The sequence below is a fragment of the Mycena indigotica genome (assembly GCF_014461135.1).
Source record: "Mycena indigotica strain 171206Taipei chromosome Unknown Mind.scaff0007, whole genome shotgun sequence".
NCBI lineage: Eukaryota > Fungi > Basidiomycota > Agaricomycetes > Agaricales > Mycenaceae > Mycena > Mycena indigotica.
The window spans coordinates 2,797,337-2,820,957 of record NW_023503006.1 but is presented as its reverse complement, the minus strand read 5'-3'; the positions used below and the strand labels follow the sequence as shown (position 1 = coordinate 2,820,957).

The window sequence follows — 23,621 nt, the reverse complement described above, 5'->3', positions numbered from 1 at the left end:
AGAACAGTGGAGGTGAAGGAGATGGTAGAGTAGAGTGGGCCCAGCATTCCCAAAGCCCTATTCCGAAGAACAGGTCCCGCGAAAATCACTGCAAGATTGGGTTAATACCGGCAAATGCAAGGGAAGAGGGTAGGAAGAGAAGAGACACAAGAGCACTCACCTTATATAGTGCCAGTCAACAAACGCGTCAACAAACGCGTTCGCGTGAAGAGGGTATGAGCACGTGATCGGTCACTGTGAGAATGTCGCTCGCAAAAAATCGATTCCATTGACCATTGACCATTGACCAACGACGGAGCAATTCTACTTGGGCACAATGGTGGCAGGCTTTATAGAGCTACTGTCCACCGCATAAAGCTCACAGAGTCTCTTGAATAGGGAGTCCGGATTGACTTGTCGCATTTTTCCAAGCGATTTATCAAGTGCTTCCCCGCGAGCATCCATAACCTTTTCCAATCCGCCATTTTTCTGGATAACATACCCAGCCTTCATCAAGCCAGACACCCAACCATCAGGCTTGAATCCAAGTGCGCCCGCCCAGACCTTGAAAGATGCGTACTGTTTTTGACCTTCAAGACAACGTCAAATTTCACTCTGACAAAAAAGCAACACACACACCATGGTCTTCAACAAACGTCTGCAAATAGCGAGTATACCCCCATGCGCACCAACTCATAACTGTGTCCCACTTGTAGTCGTTTTTGCGGGGTGGTGGCTTGCCTGTGCGCTTTTCAGCCAAGTGTTCGTCTACCAACTTCTGCTGTTCCGCTGCCTCAATAATCTGCTTAAAAGACAGATCTGACTCATAACGCTGAATCATGTTGGTGAACCTCTGATTCCGAGCACGGGCGGCAGGGTCGTTAGGCTCTTCCTTGCGGCCAATCTTGCGGGGTAGAGTCCATTTATGTTCGAATTTGCGACTGACCACAACCCTCAGATGGTAATAGGGAGCAGTGTCTTCATCTGCGTATCCAGAATAGAGTGAGGCATGAAAGCTGGTTAAGTCTTCAGTTTGGTGGCCCCACAGCAATTCGTTTTCATCCTCCTCATCAGTGCGCTCCATAACTTCCAGTTTATCAAGGTACACACAGTCCTTGCTTGATTCGTGACAAGCAGCTGAACATCTCTCCAGAGCCGGTGTAATCTTTTCGAAGCGTGCCCAGGCCAGAGTTGAGTAGTCCACATCTGTTGGGTAGACGGATAATGACAGCTGTTGTGGATTAACTGCAGAACACGGTCAATACACTATGCCAGCAAATGTGCGTCAACATACCGTCAAAAAGTTCTGGCTTCTTCGCGCACAGCTTCTTCTATGGCAGCTCGTATTTTTATAAGCGACACATTTATCTTCGGAGGCAAAGGTAAGGGAGCCAACACATGGTGCTTCACACTTGACCGAGGAGCTGAAAGTTCAAAGTCACTCTCTGAATCACGAAAAGCCGACTTCGACCCGACACCATACTACCACCTTTGTCAGGCTTCAATAGTGAGACCATCCGAGATATTCTGACCTTGCACAGTGTCTTGTTCAATGGTATCTGGCTCTTCATTTCTTGCCTTTTTATTGCTGGATTGCTCTAAGAAAGGTGGGATGCATTTGACATCATCATAAGAGCTGACGAACCATTGCTGGGAGGCTCATCCTCCTCTACATTCTTGCGTCGCTTCTTCTTCTTATTTCCTGTGGCATCGGGCGGTGAAATGTTCTATACCCTGTGAGTTGAGAGCAAAATAAATGAAAAATTACGCACCTCTTCAGGAAGCTCAGTGAGTACATTAGAGAGATTCCACAGAATATGTTCATGTGCAGCAGCAACAGGTGGAAGTTCGTCCGCTGTAACATATTCGGGTCGGCCCTCAAAGGAGCACTCCTTGAGCAACTCAAGCAAGGCTTCCCTTTGGCTGTCGTTGACAAAGTTTTTGGCTGCGGGCAGACGACGTTTTGAAGTATCGAGATAGTGGGCACCAGCATGTAGTGAGCGTAGCTCTGTGAAGTTGAGCTTTTCAAGCTCCTCTTCTGGTATGCGGTACCGCATAAGAGGGATAGTTGGTGACTTTCACGTGTTGTACATATAACCGGAACAGCACAATTTTTTTTAAAAAAAAGATGATCTAATCTAATCTAAAGTATTGATGGAGGTCAAACGCATGACCAAGTTATGCACGGATAGTCTTCTTTGCTGCAACTACTCTCTTGACCACAGACACCTGGTTGCGCTGCTTACACCAGTTCTTGTAATGCCTGTTCCAAGTCCTACGCACAGGAAATGGGTGGCCAAATGCGACTTCAGCACATATCAGTACATTCTGGCCACTTGTGCCATTACTATACAGCCGTTCGAACTCTTTGAACTTTCTGGTAGCCTCAGCAGGGTCTGTTGGGGGGAAAACCTTGTTGTTTGTTGGCTTAATAGTAGATGTGGATGGCTGGGGCGCCTCTCCGTCGGACTCAGACTCGGACTCGGACTCGGAATCGGACTCGGAATCTGAGACGATTTCAATAACGTGGTTGGTTGGCCTGGCCATAGGTAAATAACGGTTGTTGGGAAATAAGAAAGTGCCTCATACTTGGGGCGTTTAGCGTGTTTGAGATTCGCCGGGTTTTCCAGTCCAGAATCGGAGACCGTTCTTTTCTTGCCTGCTTTTGCTTGTTTCTCCCCAACATTCTGACCAACTTTGGTGGTTAGAGTCAGGCCGCCGCGTCATGGCGTCAAGAATAAGAGATGCAGGTCCTAGAAAAATCTTAGCGCCAGGACCAAGGCCATCTAGTGGTGCACTCCGCAAGGTCCACTGCCCTCCATCATACAGTGCGTACGTGCTGAGCGTCAGATCACTGTCTGGCAGCGCTCTGATGGACTTTGAAAAGCTTAGTGCTGTTTTGACGGTATCAGATTTGGCTGGCTCAAAGAAGCGTACATCTGGTGCTGACGCCTGGAGGGGAAGTGGTGCTTGGTCAATAGACTGAAATGACTTAGCAGAGTTGACGCATAGTAAAACAATCATGTACCGTGTACCATTCAATATTAATAAAGCGGAGAGCCGCTTGAGCAAGTTTTTGTCGGTTGGCGTAAGCAGAAAGCGGTGTATGTGTATTATTCAGAGAATTTTTGATAAAATTAGGAGGGTAGTTGTCCGCGTAATAGCCAGAGACGTTCAAGCCATGGACATGGAACTTTCCAGTTGAGTTTGGACTTTGAACCGTAAAAGGATATGGAGCTGGAGTTGGAACTGTGGAAGAACTTGAAGAAGTTTGTGTTATATTCGGTGGTGCGGGTGTCGGTGGTACGGGTGTCGGAGGATGAGAGAAGAAAGGAGATGGCTGGCCCATTGGGGGGAATGGAGTGGTTAATAGCTATTGGAGCATTAGTTAAAGCCAGAAAAATATAAGAAACACACAAGAAGGCCTATGATTGGCCTGGTTGCAGACATGAGTGGCGTCTTGAAGTCCATTCTTGACACAACACTCTTTACACATCCAGTGCTCACAAGAAGCATTCCTCCTCCCATTACCCTTACAGGGAGCAGTCTTAGGACATTGAACCTTTCCCTGATACAACAGCTCAGAAGAAAATCAGGTTATGAGGCAGGAATGCTTACAGGAAGCTCATGAGGATCATCAGGTCCAAGAAACCGAAAATAGGTACAACGATCAGCACGCGCAGCTTCAGTGAGCCAAGAGGCAGAAGAACCACTGTCATATGCACGGGAACACTAATATAGGCCCTGAGTTTGAGTTGGAAAGAAGGTTGATTGCCCACCTTCTGATACGGTTTATTTAAACTGCTGCTGTTCCGTGTCCCAGATGAATATCTGGTGTACATGATGGTACCCTTACCACATTGGAGACATGTAGTTCCAGCTGTGGGTCTGGTCGTAGATTGGAGGGTTGAATTGCTTGGGATAGAGACAGGCAATGGAGTGAGGCCATGAGCAAACATTGAAAATTGCGGTCACATTACGTGGTTGTCCACATATAAGTGGACCAAGAGTATGAGCCCAGGGTGAAATGCTTAAAAGACCCAGGGAGAAAATCATTTCCTATTCGGGGCGAAGGTGTTTGTTATCTTTGGTGTGACTGCCAGGTTCACCCGGGGGTGTGACTGATGGGTGCCCGTGGTGCTGATCACCTTGACACCGGGTGATTTGTAGCGCGAACCCCGGGAGATTTCCTGTTCACACATATGGGGCTCTGCATAGTTGACACGGGGGATCTAGAGAGTACACAGTGGGTAAAGATAAAGTAGGCCTGGTTGAAAGTATAAGTCACATGGGGGGAGAGTCGAGATCGCCCTGGTGGAGATCGACCTTTACCCCATGGGCCAGTTCAATGTCGCCCCGGGCGACTCCGTACCTCCCCATGAGACAGCTGTCTCATGTCTCATGTCCCATCACCAGTAATAGCGGTGGTCTCTTTCAGTTGGACATTATTGATATCTGTTCGAGTAATCGTTTGCTACCTTCCTCGCTAATGTCATGATACTGGTCCTGAGCCACAATCTTATCTCATCAAGACGCACAGCCACGATCGCACAACTTACCTTCTTCACATCATGTCAACCGAACACGACCCTGGCAGGCAGAAATATACACGAACAGAGCGGAGTTGCGACTGTTAGTGAGCCCCTCTCGGAACAGAGAGACTCGACCACTAAATACGCATATGACAGTATGTCGTCGACGCAAAGGTGCGGACATAGGTTTAAACAGGGCCGCGTCCTAACGCGACAAACAGTGCGATGTAAATACCATTCTCTTTCTCACTTGAATGCCTTATAACTTACCCTATAGGTGACGGGCTCAAGAAACCAGGCGGTCGTTGCACCAATTGCGCGGATTTCGGTCGTGAATGCACATATGAAAGTGAGCAAACTGCGGCCCAGCCTCAACATTGATTGTTACACCAGGGCCGCAGTGCAGCCTCAAAAGCGAGGACCAAGAGAGAAAGTGGTAGACCAACTGCGGAAACAGGTGGCTTTCTTGGAAAGCAAGTTACGCACATTGTCCGTGTGCAGTCTGTGTTCGCAGCCTCTGAAAGGAGAAGCACTTGAAGCGGGGACACACTACTCGAGCTCCGTGTTTCCAACAAGTGCCCCAAACTCAGCCTCCCCGGACTCAGAGCAAGACGGCGAACCTGATAGCTCGGATGATGACGACCCGACAGCAAGTATTTCTCGGCGCTTCAACCGCCTCTCCATCGACTCTCGCTACTTCGGCTCCGTTAGCCATTATTCACTCGCGAATCAAGCGATCATAGTGTGTTGGTCGCACTCTTCCAACTTTCTGATTTGACCAACAATGTTTAGGCCAAGGAACAAGCCACTGGTCAACGGGGTCTGCCTCCCCGCTCTGACCATTGGCCCATGGCTTCTGTACGTGAGCATATGTGCAATTTCCCCGACCTAATTGTAGACAAACTTAGTGGGAAGAGGGTTTATACCGGCAAGAAAAGACAACATACGTCTTCCCTGATTCCGACTTGATATCCTCCTTGGTCGCTCTTTACTTCGAGCAGTTTCACGCAACGTTACCTATTCTCCATCGCCCTTCCTTCGAGGTTCGCCAGCAATGATGTATCAGGGGGGCTCACCATTTCAATAGCGATCTGTAGCCAACGGTTTACATTTGGAAAATCCACAATTTGCGCAACTTCTGCTCGTGGTGTTGGCTACAGGTTCCCGTGTGCGTATGCCACGGTCAGCTGATTGTTTGTGTGAGCACTAACGTATGACAGTTTTCCAATGATCCTCGAGTATTAATTGACGGGGAAACGACACAATCTGCTGGATGGGATTTTGTTGCCCAAATCCCTACCGCTCGTCGGTGGTTCGACCCTGATCTATATGAAGTGCAGATGTACTTCCTGATGACATTCTACTTCATCGGGACCTCGAGGCCTCAAGCGTGTTGGACTTTTCTCGTCCGTTATGCACTGGTGCATGAATCATGTCTGACACTTGTCTTAGGGTCTTGGTTTGAGGTTCCTTTTGCAACGAGGGGAGCAACGGCGCAAGCGAGAGCAGAATACGACCGAAGAACTCGAGCTCTGGAACCGAGCTTTTTGGTGAGGGACGCTGCCTCATTGCCATAAATATACTCTCAATGCTCAGCCAGGGCATATATTTGCATGGATCGTCTTGTCTGCGGTACCATTGGTCGGCCAGTTGGAATTAGTCCCGAGGAGTACGTTATATTTCCCGAAAACAACTGCACGAAATGACTGCTTTTGAGTATTGACGCTTCGCCTTTACTCGAAGTTGATGATCAATACTGGGACACTTTTGTTCAACCACCAAACAAGCCTTCACTCTATGCTTATCTCAAGTGCTATCTCGAGCTTTGCGAGGTATAAGCTGCACACACTGTCCATTCCCTTGCTTATTTGGCCTAGATTTTGGCGACCACCATGCGGTTATATGGCTCCAAAAGGGCCAAGGCATTATATGGATGGGATGGACGAGATGGAGAGAAGCGAGGAGTGGCCGCTCTGGACTCGTCTCTCAACAAGTGCTTCGACTCGTTTCCTCTTCACCTTCGTTGGGATCCCGACAGGAAGACTAGTGATGCTTTTTACGACCAATCGTTCGTTCTATATCTGACGTATCACTGGAATAGAATTGTGGCAAGTAGGTCATCTTTCAACGAGATATCGACTCAGGTGCTGCAGATTCATCGTCCCCATATCAACAAAACAAACGAAATGGCAGCGGCTTCACTTGCAACGTGTACTACTGCCGCACGAGCTGTGATTCGTGCGACTGACAAATGGGTTCGAGCTCGGCACAATCTCCTTTCTCAAGCTGCTGTATCAGCGCTGTTTGTTTCTGTTCTCGTCCTCCTCATGAGGACATTTTCAAGTAGAAATAGCACATCAGCGGACGACAAGGCCTTGATTAATCGTGGTATTGAGATCATCAAAGTCTCTGGGGGAATGTTAGTTGTTCTGGTTCTTCCTTTTCCGTTGATTCTGATTGTATGGTCTCAGACGGCAGTCAGAAGCTCGCTTGTACAAAGTCCTCACTCAACTTGTAGCTTCGAATACGTTATCGCGCCGCGACAACGATACTGCACAGCACCCGCCCTTTACAAACACTTGGGATTATTCTCAGTCGACCGTTCATGGCAATAGCCCTCTAGGCTTACCGCCAAACACATATATTCCTCACGAGCAATCGTCGTCCAGCCTATCTCTATCCCAAGGTGTTTCAATCGAGCAACTGCTCGCCGAAACCGAGGATTTGTCGTCTTACTCTAATGTCAACCCCGGCATGAGAATGGAAGAAGATTTCACCGAGCTATGGATGTCTGTTCCGGCGGATTTCAAGTCAGTGTCAATGCAGTGCTGTTTCCCTTACTCATTCATTCTGCAGCGATCTTACACAGTGGGGCTCTTATATCCAACAGCAAAACCCGTATGCCGGATACGGGCCGTCATATTAATTGCTAATTTTCTGTAATCTTGGCTGGAGGCCGGAGTCGGATAATGTACCAGTAGTACTTTTTCCACGAGGAGAAGCTTATGGTTGACTTGAAGTCCTATTACAAGTGCTCTAACTTGTACTCTGTCCATGCTAAGAGCTTGAATGGGATGTCGAGGGTACCACTATATGGTTCAAATATCGCTAATAAGAGCTCATACTAAACTAGAGCCTGTCAAGCTTAAGAAGGTGAAGATTGATCAAGACCTCGACGCTCAATAACAACTTTAGCAACTATGGTAGCTGGCTGGTTAAGCGTTCCTAGGATAGATAAGAACATGGAGTGTGGTTAGGCATAAACCCATCTCGCGGCCTCGATTCGTTGTCCAAACTTGGATATTATTGTCAACAATAGTGTATTGATCAGGTGTGACGAGATCAGGCGGCTGTCACACGCTTCTCCTTCTTTCCCTTTGCTGTCATCTTCCCCATCCTTACTTAAATGCAGAACAGGCGTGCCAGCGCGTAGCTGGGCGCTGCTACTCAGACATATGGCACCCACTGGCTCAATTCACAACGGCCGCCTGGCGAAATGGCATCGCGTCTGACTACGAATCTGATGACTCATCAAGTCACGTGATCGGGATCAGGAGATTGCAGGTTCGACCCCTGCGGTGGTCATTTTATAGCCTTTTTAGAACGTTTCCAGTCATTTTTCTCTTGTTGGGCAGCTTTACCAATTTTTTAAAGCGATTTTCTACGATTTTATAGAGTTTTCTCAACATTTCTCGCGGATTGTTCCATGCTTGCGCGAAATTTCTTCTTTAGGACATTCCTCAGTGTCTTCCAAGCTGCCTGGCACCAAATCCATCCTTGAACCGTGGTTTACGTGTGCATAGGGCGCGATTCCTGCCGCATCATTCCACATCAGTCCCATCAGCGCTAGTTGTTAAACGGCCGAATTGGTTTACAACTAACTGGCTCTCAGAACGGATACTTACCGGGAGTATTATTCTCCATCCAATTGCATCAAGATATCTGCTTTTGAGGGCAGGGTTTTTACAGAGTTGACCAACATCAGGGTTTGAGCTTTCCGCCTTGGTTTCGACGAGAAATAGCCTAAGAACCAGATACTAACTAAATTCTCCTCCAATATTCCTCGCATCCTCTTCTCGTTCTCTCCGACTCTTTGCGAGTTTCTCGATCTCACAGCCAAGCGCCCAACACCACGTGTCTCTCTCCAGCCTGTTGCGACACCGAAACATCACGGCCTTGCGCTTCGCCGCCAACGGAGGCGGACGCGGCACCTCGGACTTGTGTGGATGATACCAAATCATGAATAGGGTGGCCTCGTCCGAGTCGTCCGTTTCCAAGCCGTCTTGGTAGCGTCGCGGAAGAGGGGGACTGTTTGCGTTGTATTGCCCATTAGGAAGCGACAAGGCGGCAAGAAAGCCGGAGCAGACATATGCGTCAGCGAGGTTGATCTGTTTGTGCATGGCAAGATGCAATGATGATTGGGACTCGATGTGAAATTGGACAAGATGTCCTGGGAGTAGGAATAGATGGACATATCTTAGATTGTGCGTGAGAAACTTCCAGGTAGATTAGAGTAACATACTTGTACTGTCCATAAAAGCCTTCCCGCATAAACAGCCTCCCAGAACGAGCAACGGGTTTGCACGCCTCCAGAGAACATCTTGCAAAGAATGAGTACCAATTCTGATTCCCCACCAGCTACTCACAGGGTATATAGGTTGCTTAATGTTGGGAGGGGAGCAGTGATATCGATAGGTGCTTCTGGAGGTAGTTGACTGTCATTGTGCATGATATGTCGACGAGGTGTTAATCTGGGCCGGTAAGCTTGTGCTAGGTCCATTTCCTCCGCCGCATCCATTCGATGTCGTTGCTTCCAATACGCCATCAATGCACGTAGACGCTCCACCCACTCTATTGCGACTTTCCGAGAATGCGCCTACAAAAGTAAGCAAGAGAAAGAATGGTATGCCCCGTTTCTCGCCCACCTCGAAGCGTATAACATGGCCATTCTTCAGCAACAGTTCAAACGAACGCCTCATCTTGAGATTAGGCTTGTCGGCGGCTGACCGCAGAACTTCCTCGCCCCCTTCGTCCTCGTCATCACTGAGTGAGCGCTCCACAGGAGTCCCAAGCGCGACGAAACCCTCCTCTTCATTATGTGGCTTAACGTCGTGAGTCGATGGCAGGACTGGCTGGAAGGCCCTCCGCACGGCAATGATACTGCGTACATCAACAACTCCTGTCGCGTCCATAATTTGTTGCGTTCCGCGTTTAACCTCACTCGACCGAAGGGATTCAGCATTTTGGACGCCTGGGTCGATTCCAAGCGGGCTGGGTGGATTGGCGTTATTTGAAGGAACCGAGAAGAGGCAGCCTTCATGGGAGACTAGGTACACTAAGACTTTCGTCTGCGTATTGGGTCGAATGCGCTCAAGATAGCCCTCAATAGAAGGTGGCTCGGATATACGGGTCCCGTTCTTGAGAGAGGTAAATTGAGGTACGTGTTGCGCGAGGCGAAGTTCGAGTTGTGGGAATGGGCGGCTCTGGAAAATTAAAATTAAAATGACTACCAGTGCAGTAGTGAATGTTACTTGTTGCATTGATAGTCCATAAAGAACAGCAGAGCTCCGCGGATCCCCTCGTACATCGAACTCATCGCAAACCCAGTCGAGCTGCGTACCTGCTCTCCAGGCAAGCATTAATGTTTTGCCGAGGGCCAACTGCCTTTCAATAAGTTCCTCCCAATCTTTGACACGACGAAGTTCCCGCATACAAAGCCTCATGATATTGGTGAGCGAAAACATCTCAGGAGCATCTTGACCAGGAAGCCGTGGCTCTGGAGTTTCAATTTTGACATGGAGATCGAGGGCTGGGTTGCGGACATCAATCGTAGGTGGTAAGACGCCCCCAAGTCTTCGCCTGTGTGACGGTTTGGAGACAACACACATATTGAGAGTAGACTGTACCAAATCTAAGTGGATTGAGATATAGAAGACTGAGCCACGACGACAATGACGCACCGACCACATCCAATCGGCTGCTCGAGAACGACTCTTGACTTTGCAAATGAAGATATTAGTGCCTTCTTTAACACGTCGAAACAACGCCCGGGAGCGTGTTTTCTTGTTGCGGGAGCGGAAGGTTGCTGGCGGACACGTCAAGGAGAAGGTAAGGTCTGTGAATGAATATAAGGAGAGTTTAACGTTGCTTGATTTCAAGGGAACGATATAGGCGAGACGGTATTTTGTTCCAGAAAACCATTTTGTGCCGGGTATATTCTGTGTTTGAGTTAAAAGTGTACTTGAATAGAAAAAAAGGACAATTACGTGTGGTTCATAGAAATGAATGATATTATTGTGCCATTGGACGATAAACTCTGCCCATTCTTCGTAGCGGACTCCACGCGTAGTCCGGCTTGCTTCTTCGTCGAAAGCCGGCCCTAACGACTCGCTTTTCGTGTAGCCAACTCTGACCAGCATACGATCTTGGCGCTCATGAAATCCATCTCAACCGAAAAAAGCAAAAAGTATACCTCGGATTGTAAAGTCCTCCCAGTGGGCCAATGGGGCGGGAGAAGGCGATTCGATGGTGGCGGCTGCACTTGTGTCTGGTATTTCTGCTGGGTTTCTCTCCAAAACTTCGGAAGGGGACGCCGGAGTGCCTGAACTAGATGCATCCCTGTCGGGTAATTGAGCATAGTGAACCGTCCGTTTAGCCACGACAGGAATTTCGCTGTCGCTCTTCACAACAGGGCTGGAAGGCTGCAAACTTGGTCTCGGTGGCGTGGCAAAGTCAGATTGTGTTCGCCGTAGCTCTTCATCTCCACCGTTCGGTAGTAAAGACGGAACATGCAAATTCGATGAAGAAGGAGCACCTTGTTGAGGTGCGGTAACGAAGGAGGATGGTGCGTGTGTTATCGACGTCGCATGCTCGTCCAGAGAAAACGGGAGGTGCGATGAAGAAGCACCAAAGCGTGTGGAACGGTTAGAGGTTCTGATACTTTCTGCTTGATCATGAAGAACGTTGACGCCGAGGATATTGCCGACTTCGAAGCTACCGCCGATCCACTTCGGTTGTTTCCAATCGGTTTTCTCTTTTCGACGTCGTAGAAGGCCCCACTCGCTTTCCCGCCACCGTCGGAGCATTTCCTCGCTAACAAAACGTTATTCCAGCGAAACATCAGTGGGAGATGATCAAGACTCACCGAATACCCTCCTCATTGTTCTCCCAGTCCTCTTCTTGGCCACCTTCTTGAAGGAAAAAAGCAAAGGCGTGGTCCTTGACAAACTCTGAGATAGTCGCGTCTCCATCGTCTACCGAGCCGAGCCGAGCCAACAGGCGCTTCTTGCCCTTGGACTGCCCGGTAACAGCCTCAAGCTGCTTCTCGAGAATCGGTCCAACAAACATTCGCTTCTGCAGGGGATGGCCATGTTCCAAATTGAATGAGCGGGATACTGAATGCTGAGTAGTCGCGCTCGGAAACCGGGTCAAGGTAGCAGGGGGCTCGACGATGGTGGGTATCATAGGTCAGGGAGCAAGCCAAGTGCATTGACGGTGATGGCACTGATGTCATTTGATGACCAGTTGAACGCGATCACGTGCGCGTCCGGTTCTTCAATTAAAGGCGATTGTCCACATATCATTATGAGATACCTTACCTCGATGAGGAGCATTGCCAGAGTCTGCTTTCTATCTAGCTTAACGCGAAGGCCATGGTCAAGACTCACTTGTGGACACAGAACCTTGTATTGACTCTATATACCTGTGACTGCACTAGACACTTGGAGTGCACATGCAGCTTCACTGGTATCATAGAAAGCCTGAACAGCAGAGACCATCCTTGAATCTGGACATCAATGCGCTGTAAAATGGCTTCATGTTGTGCAACAAAAATTAGCCTTAACCCTAGATTAGGTTTAGGTTATAGAAATAGAAATACTCATAACACCACAGGTCCACAACCATAAAGCTGAGAAAAAGATTGCATAAAGAGCAAAGTCTTAATCGTCCTCGTGGTATGTTACACTTTCCCTCGGAGAACAGTACTACAGTAGTGTGCTCTCAAATGCGGCAATTGCCGGGCCGCCAGTATCGGCAAATTTGGCATGTCCAGGGTCGATGGATACGTTTTCTAGTAAATCTGCGTCGCGTCATCGACGCTATTCATTCCAGATATTGGATATACTGAGCAAATGGTAGCAGGCACGGACAAACCGCCGGGCCGCCACCGTTGATTGGCCGCAAAAGGAAATATCGATAGTGTTGGTGTTGGTCTGCGGAAAGCTGTGTGCCCTGGAAAGATATTCCGGAGAGAATCGCTGACGAAGTTGCATACATTTCGTAAGGAATAACTGTCACCGGACTGGGGTAGTAAATAGAGGGGTGATAGGAAGAGATTGCGCAGGTATAGAAACACTATGAAAGACCATGGAATACCGGGTGATGAACCTAGGGTATACCTCCCCCTCAAACCGTGTGGTTCAGGGACGATAACAAGAACATAAGGGTGGGATAGTAATATGTCATTCAAAAGCAGCCGTTCACTCCAACAAAGATCTTGTCGTCGGGGTGTTACACGAGGAAATTCCGGTTGTCGTTGGACATCACTGGAATGAACAAGATTTTAAACGCATTCCCGACTATCTCCATCGACCACACTTTCATCCAGCATTCAGGCTCTCCCGTCGACAACCCCATGAATCTGTATTGTTGCGTAAGATTCGTAGGGTAGATGAAAACCTTGAGGAAGTAAGGACTTACCGGCAAAGTTACAAGTGTGCGGAGATCAAGTGGCCTAGGCTTTATACATTCCGAAAAGCCATCTTAGTCCATGCTTGCTGCTGTCTCTGTCTTGATTTTGCGATCGGAATTGGGTACACATCACGTAGGAAGAGGCATAAATGAGAGCTCTGGATCTCGCTATAAGCTGATTTACTATTGAACTGTTTAGTGCCACTTCCTTGCTTGCGGATGATGTAAACAACAGACCCACAACAAGCTCGAGGGCGGATTAAGGTCGGAGGAGGTTATCCAACGCAAGGTGGACAAAGAAAGTTTAAGGTTTTTTTGGATTACGAATGAACCAGACGGAAAGCATGTGGAAAGACAGCGACGGAGACTCGTAGCAGGCGCGACATTGCAGTGGTGGTTGCCTCGTGGCTGATTTGAAAGAGACCGGGGTGATGGGTCGTGGTGAGACTAGGAGGCTTGGCCGGCTGACGGAGGACATGAGGGGCTTGTATTTCTGAACGAGGTAATTATTCAAAAGCGGGACAAGATGAACGTAAACGAGAACAAGAGCTAGTCCACCCGGTCACTCGGTGTCACAGCAGGAAACTGCCTTTTCCTCAGCATGCAGCTTTAAGAGTTGCAACGTGGAGTGGCTTTTCACAATGCAGCCTTCCGGATTCTACCACCAACAGGACTGGGGCTATCCCACTCCCAACCCGAGCCCACAGGTTGAGCCTCGAACTGGGCCCATCCGTAACAGTGGCCCTCTCACTCGACGACAACGCGCTGCGCTCCAACACGAGGTATTTTTCATTCAGCAAGTTATCCGAGCCTGTCTGTAATTCTTCATTCTAGCCTTCACGACCAGCGACGCCTGGGCAGTCGCCTCATCATGACCAGTTTGCCCATTCCCTGGCTGATACCACTACGCCTACATACCATTCTCCACTTACCCCGACCTCTTCCACGTCGTCATTCTCACCGTATAGGGCCAGCTTCTTCGCCGCCCACTCGAGGTCTAATTCCATATCGACAAATCCACGCTCTGCATCACCCGCCCTTAGCACAATCTCGGCGCTAACGTCTATCTCGTCACATTCTGTCCCAAAGTCGTTCGGAAGCACAACAGCAGCTCATTCAGAATCGGAGCGCCCCAAAAAGCAGCGTCTGTTCAACACTCAGCGACGGGAAATCTGCGAGTTTCATCTTTCCCATCCCAACGCGCGCCAAGAAGATATTGCGCGACAATTTGGCGTCGAACGCAGCACTGTCAGCAAAATTCTCAAGAATAAAACAAAGTGGCTCAATATTGACGTGAATGAAACCCTGAAGATCGCCAAACATCGGTATGACACACGCACAAAGAAAAACTCTAAAGCCACGTATCTGACACTCGCTTAGGCCATCCAAATTCCCCGAGATCGAAGTGGACATGGTCAAATGGCTACTTGAATGTCGTGACAACAACGTCATTCTGAGCGACGCCCAAATCCGCAACAAAGCCAAAGAGATCGCCCTCAGCCTTGGTGTTGGTGAAGACCGTTTCAAAGCGAGCTCTGGATGGATTGAGAACTTCAAGCACCGTCATGGTGTCAAGGCGGGCATCTGGCAGGGTGAAGGCAAAAACGTGCGAGCTGCCCGAGCACTTGGCCTCGGACCACCGGCAGATGCGCCGCCACCCATACTATCCCAGTCTGACCTCATTGCCTTCGATAACGATGCCACAATGGAAGAGCTCGAACATGTCGGTCTCCTTCCTCCTCCCAGTAGCAGTGCTCGCCCACCACACATCGATGAAGCAACTGACCAGCCAGCGTGGCTCTCCAATCCCGTTGAGCCACCTACCACTCACCCTGTCCGACAGTCCGCGCAAATCGAAACGGCATCAGAAACTCCATCGTGGCTTTCGCAACCTGCCGATACACAGCCTTTAACGACTCAGCAACCACTAGCCCCAGCCTGGCTTCCCCAGTCAACAGACTCGATTCCGTCCCCACACCAACACCAACATCAACCGCCTCCACTTGTCCAACGCACTTTGTCTGACCCTGGGCCGAGCACGGTTCAATATAGTCCAACGGTTGAAATGAACGATCAGGGACATGTCTTTGAGGCGTTATATGAGCGTGCGCCACAACGGCCGGCATCGCTCTCTGAAGCAGAGGTTGCGCTCACAACTGTCATCAACTTTTTCGACACGGCTGGGCAGAATATGGTCCAGCCACACGAGCGTGACGTGCTCGCCACGTTGAAATACACGCTATTCCAGGCAACAAGTAGCTTGCCCTACGACCGAACGACGATCGCATACGAACAGGGCCAACAGGTTGTGCGTTGAACGTTGAAACCAAACGCCCTGCTCGGCCCATATGGACTATTTATTTCCACCACCATCAAAAAAAAGCTTTCAGCTAACGTTCTTTACCATGCATCTCATTTTGGCATTGCCGCTCATGCATCTCACTTCACGTCTGCTTATCTCATCTCATCCTGCTTACGTATATCGTTGCATCTTACCCCACTGTCTTTCTTTCTCGACGTACGACGCTCACGCAACCTATATTCGACACTCGCTTTGCTTTTCTGTACATATTAAAAATTTTGTACATATAGGGCAAGGACCAGCATGTTGTACCGTCTGTCTACTGACACATTTTGCTGTTTCCACGTCTCCGCTTTCTGGCTCCGACATTGATGACTAATAAGATACCCTGACAAATCATCTTGAATACATGCTGTACTCCGTAGACGGTCCATATTCCGACGGCTTCAACATAGGTCAATTCATTGCCAAAACCCTGGAATACAAGATAGCTTACACTCTGCATTCCGTTGGACATCAACGACGGATCGTCAATGATCATTTGTTGCCCTTGTTGAGGGTCTGATCCATCATAAGACATTCGAGGAGCAACACCGGCCATGTGCTGCAACTCTAGCTCTCCTGCGCGAACCTGGTTGTAGATTTTTCTGATATCTGACGCCTGCTCCCCTGCCTCTTCGTAAGAATAGCTGTATTGCTCAAGACCAGCAACACAGTTCGATACTTCTGGACGGCCAAGGCGAGCGAGAAGGTTTCCGGATTGGACAACACTGACGAGCATGACGGCTGGATCGAGTCGCTATCGAGGAGAGTGAGCTGCACGGTCGGAAGACTCGATGGCAACATACGAGGTAGCCATTTGATGTCAGAACGCCGGCCTGCAAAAAGCTTCAACAAAAAGAAAGATGAACGATAAGAGATCTCACCAAACCAGCTATTCGAAGAGCGCCATGTAATGCCTCGTCAGCCACTTTTCGCATGACCTAGAAGATGAGGACTTTAGTCTCCGAGAGACTAGCAACTTACCAAGTCTATTTGGGAATAGTTCGGGACCATGCTAATAGGTTGGTTCATCCGAATGACCTCGTTGACTTCCTTGACTCCAAAATCTAAACATCTAGTTAGGCACAATGAATCATGGAGTAATTGGACGAGACTACCATCGAGAGCAGAGAACAGCACAACCCACATGACGTGATAAGTCGCATCGCTGGCACAAGAGGAGACGGCCTAGAGACGCGAGATCAACTTCATAGCTCGTAGCGGTCATCAGAGAGAGAAGCTCGGACTGACCGACACAAAGTCCCACTCGCCCTCGAAGTTGCTGGGTACTCCAACAAGGGTAAGAAATTCGTCGCGCCATGAACTCAGCTGGGATGTCAGCCCATAGAGAACATCGAAGGGAATGCCATCTGAGTCTGTTGATGGCCGCCATAAATGTCTTGACATTGACCGGGCAACGCGGGCGAGAGCATGGGCAGCGCGATAATAACCCTATTCATCCCTGTCAGCCAGATAAAATAGAGTTGGATCAATGCGCACTAGAAACTAAAAGGAGAGGAGTTGAGTTGGAGTTGCATGTTGACTCGAGAGATAGACCATTACCTCTAGTTGTTCCCTAGGGTTCGGCGCAGGCGTATGTGAGTCAACTTCTGGAGGAGTCGGATCCACAGTATAGAAATCAATGTCATAATCATCATCGTCGAGAACGGGTTTGTGACGATAATAGACAGAGCCATATGCATCCGCGATGCAGGCCATCCAAAATGCAAATATCATGGTCCCTCGCGCGTCAGGCCTACCAGTAAGAAGTAAGCTAAAGCACTACATATAAGGAACCAGGCACGCACGCGGATATGGTCGTGAGCACCGATTTGTGATTTACCTGAAGTTTGGGCTTTAATGAATGAAGGAAGGTGAGAAAAGATCGCCCTACTTGCAGGTCAAGAAGATGTCGAGTAGCTGCGCTGACCCAGAAACAGTGGAATCCTGGCAATGTGCGTTAGCAGCCGATTGGCTACCAAATTATCGACCCACTGTTTGGATCATCCGGGTTTTCTTGGAAGAACACACGTCAAAAGGAGAGCGCTGGGAATAATTGATACCGTACGACTTTGGAGTGGTTCAAGGAGAAGACCGATGACAACGTGATCTGGTGACGGAATACGATGGACCTTGAGCGCTTCTGCAAGGTCTCGCGCACGGTCAATTAGTGTCTTGGCCAATAAACTCTGTCCGCCAGGTCGTTGACGATCAGCGACGAGCAAAGGGTGCTCAGAGAATTTGGTTCCCCATGCTATTACGGTGGCGACCAACGCAGGATGCAATGTGTCATCTGAAACACTGTTATCTCCCGGTTGGAGCCGTAGTTGACTGCGGAATTGTTCGGGGTTGAGAAGGGGGATGCGTGTGTGGACGATTTGGAAAAATACTTCAACAAGATCTAGTGCGAACCTGGAGGCAAAATGAGGAATTATGAAGCACGTAGATTCGCACGGCAAACCCACTCGGCGCGAAATACGTCAGAGTCAAGTTTGTGAGCCAGTTCTCCCCACTGCGAAAACGATCCAGGAGGACTAAGCAAAATAAGAACAAGATACAAAGAAAGGGAAAAGGCGAACTTTGCATTCTCTGGGGCTGCAAACACATAGGAAAGGACTTCTCGCGTCGGCGTTTTGAGCGTGATTGGTGGGTAGAATCCATACTTGACTAACAGCGGAAGAGCGTGAGGTGCTACGGAGAGCTGATTGGTTGGTGAAGACACGCCGTCAGACGGAGCGATGCTGCATTTAGGGTGAGTGGATGTTTGCTCAGCATAGGGAAGGTCATTACATCTTGGACGGACCGGGCCCTGGGGGGCTAGACCACGGTCAAGACGGAACGACGACAATGAAAGATGCAATATACCTAGGTTTATTATAAGCAGGGTTGGCTACAATGACAAGTCGAAGACATACCTGGCAGCAGAAAGATTCCTCGGCCTTCGAGTGAGGGTAGTTGACTTCTTCTTCTCGCTTGTGGCTTGTTGTACATAATGGCTGCTCGTGGATCAACGAGGAAATACTAGATCGTAATGCTGATGAACGGACGTGCAGGGATAGTTCTTCGACAGACAGTGCTAGTCAAGTAGGTTATTTGTGGCGACAAAGGAAAGAGATAAATGCCCACTTGGCACTGTGGGATGATATTGAGACGCGTTGACAAAGCTCGAGTGACCACATACCTTGGACTCAGTTGGTAACTTGACGCATTTCACTTTCCGAGATCGGCAAGCGTCACAGGCAGTATTCTGTTTCCTTGGTGGTGGAAGGGTCTTTGCGAGCTCATGTATTTGACTTTGCATCGAATGACTCGGAAGATTCAGACCTAGTCGTTGAATGAAGCGAATCAAGCAGAGAGAGAGATAATAGGTTGGCCTGCCTGGCTGCGATACGGACGACTCGTGGTATTGCTGCATGGCTGCTTGCTTCCTAACGGTTGAACACGCAACACTGAAAACAAGTTGTGATATGGAGAAAGTATTTGGTTGGTGGGCGGGAACAAGATTGAATTCCAGGATGCGATCTGTCACGTTCGGTACCGCTACGCACATTTTCGTTTGTCACCCACCACTTCACTCTCAGCCATGGTCAAAGTCGAAATTGTAGAGGAGAACAGTCCGTATGGATCAGAAGCGGGCTCACGGGCATCATCCACGACCTCCCTCTCCTCTGTAGAGTCCGACATTGACAACGACGAGTCTTTCATTGACCGTATTGCTGCCCTTGTCGACATTGTCCCGCCAACAACACGTCATGCCATATCGGAGCGTGTTTCCAAGTCGGCATCCCTCATAAAACGTGGTGGAAAATTCGCGGGCAACCTTGTTTGGATATTGACCACGTCCGCCCTTCTCGTTGCTCTCCCATTGGCCTTGGTGCTGGAAGACGAAGCCAAGATTGTTGCACAGGAAAGAGAGCTCTTAGAACAACAACAAGGTCAACAGCAGGTACGTTTGGTGTCTTTTCGCCTTTTTCTACCTGCAAAGCTGACACTTTTTGAGATGCTGGGCCCTTCAATGTACCCGCCAAATCCTAACCAGCCCAAAGCTGTTGTACCGCCAGGGTTCTGAACTACTCGACACCACTTTTATTCCCCCCCCCCCCCCTCACAAAAAAATAAAACACGTTTTATTGCCACCACTACACTATGCTGTTGTCTATTTGTGAAAAAAAAAAAAAATTAGCCGTTGGCAAGGTCGGATACAGGTTATGGACTGACAAGAGAAGGCCGAGCTGGGAATTCGACGGGTTCCGTGTATGTCTCCGCACTACGGTAGCGTCTTAGGTATTTGAGGGCAAGAGGCTCTATTTCGCTGGGCGTAATTCCCAGCTCCTCCCAGTCGCCGACGGTTTCGCTGTCATTCAGATACCTTCTCGTGACTTCGTCTGGACTCATCAGAGGCCACCACACAGACTGTGAGAGTTTGGCAACTGCAGTGGCGACTCCTTGTGGCATTGCTGGCACGTATGAGTGGGTAGAACGCAGTGTGACCGCAGAAACAAGGTCAAGCAGGTAGTCGTATGTGAGTGTTGAGGGTCCGGGGAGAGACAAAGTCCGAGAGCTCAAACTGGACTCCGGTACCAGGTTTGCGAGCGCTTGAGCAACGTCAAGGACCTGCAAGTTGTCAAACCGGTGTTGGGTTTACCCAAGGGAAATAATCATACATGGACTGGCCGGATTTGTGTCTTGCCGGAGTTCAATTTCCACCACCACGGAGACACTGTGGGATATGAGACGATGATTTGGGTTTGAGTTGTATGACGCACTAGCAAGGCTATTCAAAAGCTTGTCTTCATAGCCAAACATACTCCCAGGTCTAACAATCGTGGCATTCGGGAATGCAGCTTTAACGCGCTCCTCGCCAAGGGCCTTAGTTTGATAAAATTTGGATTCGGAGGTTGCGGAAGCATTGAGATGGGAGACGTGGACGAAACGCGACACCCCAGATCTTGCAGCAACGGAAGCAATCCGTTCAGCACCAGAAACATGGACAGACTCGAAATCAAAGTTTCTAGCAGTATTTTCTCAGGTTCACGTATCAGTGTAATAATATAGCCACGTACTTGGTCTCAAAGTCACGGCCAGCAAGGTTGAAAACGATATCAGAATGTCTGAGGCACTCCGCTATCTGTTCCTCATTTCTAATGTCCCATTCCTGATGCTATTGGTTAGAAGCAGGCAATGTGCGACAGTTGACGCGTACCATGCGGACTATCTGACCCAAATCACCCATAGGTTTGAATATGCGTGCCTCATCTTCGTCTCGGTACGGGATGATGACTTGCGTTCCCATTTTAGCTGACCAAGTAGTTGAGGATGGGTGGTCAACCGTGAGTGAGGTGGTAACCCACCGATTTTCGAGGCGAGATATCGTCCAAGGAAGCCGGTACAGCCGAATATCGTTACGGTGTGGCCGGACACCGCGCTGTAGCCCGGGGGGCCATAAGAAACGACGGGCTTATTGGTGGAAGGAAGAGTTTGAAGGTCGTGGTATGCTCGCTGGGAGGTATAAACGCATGAGCCAGTGAAAATTGAGCATTCCGACCTTTCCCGAAGACACAAGGGAGCGCTGAACGCGCAACAGCAACATTGGAGAGAAAGTGTGACAAATGTGACGGCAATCTTTACAACTTCTTCAAGCCTTCAACTCATGGCACAAGGCAAGACGAAGGGTCTTCAAGCCAAACAGACCAATGCTCGCCACGCGCACAAGGCTGCTACCGCCACGAAGAAGGGCAAGCGATTCATTGCGCCGAAGGTTTGTAGCGTCGCCCTCATTTGTTTCCAAAACTTTAGACCCGGTACAGAAAACTGCGCTAGTCAAACAAGCGGCTGTCCAAAAGGTAATTCTCTATGGTATTGACTTTTGACGACATTCAAACCATGCAGTCCCTCACCGCGAAAATCAACAAATCGATTGAAAATCAAATGGTTGCGGCTGCATCCGGAGGAAAGCTCACCATCATGAGGAATACACATGAAGGGTGAGCTCCATACTATACTTTAAATTCTAGTGTACTTATCCTTTTTAGATCGTCCGCGAAAGGGAAATAGGCTATTAACATCGCGCTGGGGTAATATGGGATCGTGGGACATTGTTTTTCGCGCATCCGGGAGAAATCAGACCACGAAAAGACAGGCACTTAGGTTCTTCATATGTTGACTTGCTATGTCGAAGGTCTCAACACGAAGGTCTTTTGGACCATTATGATTCCGCTCTGCTAGCCAAGTCTCCGTTCCGACGTCAGATGTTGTGTTAAATTCAATTTGGCAATCCTTTCTTTGTAATTATGATCTGCTGACTGTCCAGTATATAGAGGACCAGCCATCTTTCTGCCTCTCAGCAACATGGTTTTCCTCTCCACCCAGCAAACCGCCAAGATAGATGCGATCCTGGTGCTTACTTCGTCTTCTCAAGGTGTTTGGGGCTATAAAATACCTTGTTAGAGAGATGCAGTGACTGCGCAGAAGACTCCAGCCCTGTCCCTCGGTTTCGTAACTGCAAATTCTCCAATCTATATGCGTCACTATGGCACAAAACTCTTCGACGATCCATCGAGTGAGGCCATAACTGAAGACACTGTCTACTGGATGTGCAGTCAAACCAAATTAATCACGTCTGCAAGTGTGGGCTCTTTCGACGGCTAGCGCTCTGACGCATCCCCAGCTTGCTGGTCTCAAACTCATTGAGCAGGGCAAGATCCAGCTCGACACGCCCGTCGAAACCATCCTACCCGAACTGGCCAACCCAGTCGTAGCAACAGCCCATGATGCCACCGGCGCGATAACTGCATCCAGACCAGCGGTGGGAAAAATCACTTTTGGCCAGCTTCTCAATCATTCGAGCGGATTGGACTACTTCGTAGATGGACGCACATTTGCTAGCGGCATCAGTATGCCTCCCGATCATTCTTTGTGGCCTGGCTTTGACTCTAATTGTAGTGATGCATGATTCCTATTCCCACAGCTACAAGGATCAAGATGTGTCGGAATTCTTCAAGATTCTCCAGGTCCTTGTCATGCAACCATCCATCCTACATAATGTTGATGACTATTGGTAGGGTCCATTGGCCGGTGTTCCCCTTAGATTCGATCCCGGGACTAGCTGTAGGATCCTGACAAGATACCGCTGCTATTTCTTATTCTCTCTTCAGTTGCTTACGGGTTCTCGAGTGACTGCATCGGATTTATCGTGGAGAGACTGTCTGGTCAATCCCTTGAACAATATTTGTATGCTTTCCTTCCTCCTCCTGGCAACTGCTTACCATGCCCAGCAAGGAGTACATATTTTCGCCATTGGGAGTCACTTCAGCCTCGTTTTATCTGACTCCGGAGCTTAAGGAGAGGTTGTTACCATTGTCTTTCCGTCGCCCGGATGGAACAATCGAAAGATGGCCACGCCCTCCTGTGATCGAAGCAGAACCAGCCCATAGTATAGAAAACCGCCTCTCGTTTCATTTCGGTCTAAATTGTTGTTTAGTCAAAGTTCATCTTGGAGGAGTCGGCCTGTATGCAACCCAGAAAGATTATTTGAAGATCCTGCAACACCTCCTCGAGATACTGGGTAAGAAATGACTGCACGCATAAAATGGCAAAGGCAAACTGACGGCAATGCAGCTGGTACTGCCTCCCATCCAATCCTCTCAGTGTCTTCTGTTGCCTCTCTATTCGCAGAGACACTTACTCCTGCTGGTGCGGAGCAAGCTGCTCTAATCACCAGTCCTGTATTTTCCTCTATTGGCGTTCCTACCGGAAATTCGCAGTTTGGAAACGGTCTGGCTGTTTTAACTGCTGATGCACCAGGTCATCGGAAGAAAGGATCGGGTCTCTGGGGAGGTTGGGCATCAACAAGCTACTTCATCGACCCAGCGAGCGGAGTCGCCATGGTGTTTGGAACGCAGTTGGCTCCCACCGGTGACGAGATAGTCCAGAGGGTGTGGGCTGAGCTTGAAGGGGTTGTCTATACCGCTGTCCCTAAATAGCATGTAGTAATTACCTTTTTTGAGCGGAAGCGTAGTTCTGTGCTTCGGCCGATGGCTTTGTGATCCGAATTGCAAAACTTTTGGCCCAAAGCA

General features: G+C 49.1%; 8 protein-coding genes across 8 annotated transcripts; 5 read left to right on the top strand and 3 right to left on the bottom strand.

Annotated features, from left to right (window-relative positions):
• Positions 1-4,550: 4,550 nt before the first annotated feature.
• On the top strand, positions 4,551-7,437 carry MIND_00868000 (Zn(2)-C6 fungal-type domain-containing protein; the record flags this gene model as incomplete). Its single annotated transcript, XM_037365339.1, has 15 exons — positions 4,551-4,611; positions 4,668-4,685; positions 4,733-4,738; positions 4,789-4,860; positions 4,913-5,253; positions 5,304-5,369; positions 5,420-5,554; positions 5,599-5,679; positions 5,732-5,917; positions 5,964-6,061; positions 6,112-6,180; positions 6,229-6,343; positions 6,389-6,930; positions 6,983-7,321; positions 7,368-7,437. The coding sequence occupies 15 exons, from the start codon at positions 4,551-4,553 to the stop codon at positions 7,435-7,437; spliced, it is 2,199 nt and encodes a 732-aa protein (XP_037218581.1).
• A 1,111-nt stretch (positions 7,438-8,548) lies between these two features.
• Positions 8,549-11,975, bottom strand: MIND_00867900 (uncharacterized protein; the record flags this gene model as incomplete). Its single annotated transcript, XM_037365338.1, has 9 exons — positions 8,549-8,987; positions 9,034-9,111; positions 9,158-9,387; positions 9,437-9,994; positions 10,043-10,411; positions 10,472-10,729; positions 10,778-10,935; positions 10,984-11,603; positions 11,656-11,975. 9 exons carry the CDS (start codon positions 11,973-11,975, stop codon positions 8,549-8,551), a joined length of 3,030 nt encoding a protein of 1,009 aa, XP_037218580.1.
• A 1,787-nt stretch (positions 11,976-13,762) lies between these two features.
• On the top strand, positions 13,763-15,519 carry MIND_00867800 (HTH CENPB-type domain-containing protein; the record flags this gene model as incomplete). Its single annotated transcript, XM_037365337.1, has 3 exons — positions 13,763-13,984; positions 14,037-14,527; positions 14,583-15,519. The coding sequence occupies exons 1-3, from the start codon at positions 13,844-13,846 to the stop codon at positions 15,517-15,519; spliced, it is 1,569 nt and encodes a 522-aa protein (XP_037218579.1). The 5' UTR covers positions 13,763-13,843.
• A 381-nt stretch (positions 15,520-15,900) lies between these two features.
• On the bottom strand, positions 15,901-18,961 carry MIND_00867700 (uncharacterized protein; the record flags this gene model as incomplete). Its single annotated transcript, XM_037365336.1, has 16 exons — positions 18,462-18,961; positions 18,126-18,411; positions 18,012-18,080; positions 17,615-17,958; positions 17,542-17,562; positions 17,441-17,493; positions 17,355-17,389; positions 17,110-17,302; positions 17,047-17,052; positions 16,798-16,998; positions 16,665-16,734; positions 16,531-16,613; positions 16,431-16,487; positions 16,353-16,382; positions 16,001-16,303; positions 15,901-15,948 (listed from the first exon to the last, which is right to left on the bottom strand). Exons 1-16 carry the CDS (start codon positions 18,535-18,537, stop codon positions 15,901-15,903), a joined length of 1,875 nt encoding a protein of 624 aa, XP_037218578.1. The 5' UTR covers positions 18,538-18,961.
• A 168-nt stretch (positions 18,962-19,129) lies between these two features.
• Positions 19,130-19,615, top strand: MIND_00867600 (Mitochondrial import receptor subunit TOM22; the record flags this gene model as incomplete). Its single annotated transcript, XM_037365335.1, has 2 exons — positions 19,130-19,492; positions 19,547-19,615. The coding sequence occupies 2 exons, from the start codon at positions 19,130-19,132 to the stop codon at positions 19,613-19,615; spliced, it is 432 nt and encodes a 143-aa protein (XP_037218577.1).
• A 75-nt stretch (positions 19,616-19,690) lies between these two features.
• Positions 19,691-21,148, bottom strand: MIND_00867500 (NAD(P)-bd-dom domain-containing protein; the record flags this gene model as incomplete). Its single annotated transcript, XM_037365334.1, has 8 exons — positions 21,092-21,148; positions 20,898-21,045; positions 20,750-20,844; positions 20,610-20,701; positions 20,313-20,557; positions 20,211-20,266; positions 19,765-20,160; positions 19,691-19,702 (listed from the first exon to the last, which is right to left on the bottom strand). Exons 1-8 carry the CDS (start codon positions 21,134-21,136, stop codon positions 19,691-19,693), a joined length of 1,089 nt encoding a protein of 362 aa, XP_037218576.1. The 5' UTR covers positions 21,137-21,148.
• Positions 21,092-21,600, top strand: MIND_00867400 (uncharacterized protein; the record flags this gene model as incomplete). Its single annotated transcript, XM_037365333.1, has 4 exons — positions 21,092-21,304; positions 21,354-21,389; positions 21,436-21,530; positions 21,579-21,600. The coding sequence occupies exons 1-4, from the start codon at positions 21,197-21,199 to the stop codon at positions 21,598-21,600; spliced, it is 261 nt and encodes an 86-aa protein (XP_037218575.1). The 5' UTR covers positions 21,092-21,196.
• A 294-nt stretch (positions 21,601-21,894) lies between these two features.
• MIND_00867300 (uncharacterized protein) lies at positions 21,895-23,528 on the top strand (the record flags this gene model as incomplete). Its single annotated transcript, XM_037365332.1, has 9 exons — positions 21,895-21,942; positions 21,994-22,167; positions 22,214-22,439; positions 22,489-22,556; positions 22,608-22,653; positions 22,701-22,776; positions 22,821-22,978; positions 23,027-23,110; positions 23,164-23,528. The coding sequence occupies 9 exons, from the start codon at positions 21,895-21,897 to the stop codon at positions 23,526-23,528; spliced, it is 1,245 nt and encodes a 414-aa protein (XP_037218574.1).
• Between the last annotated feature and the right edge of the window lie 93 nt (positions 23,529-23,621).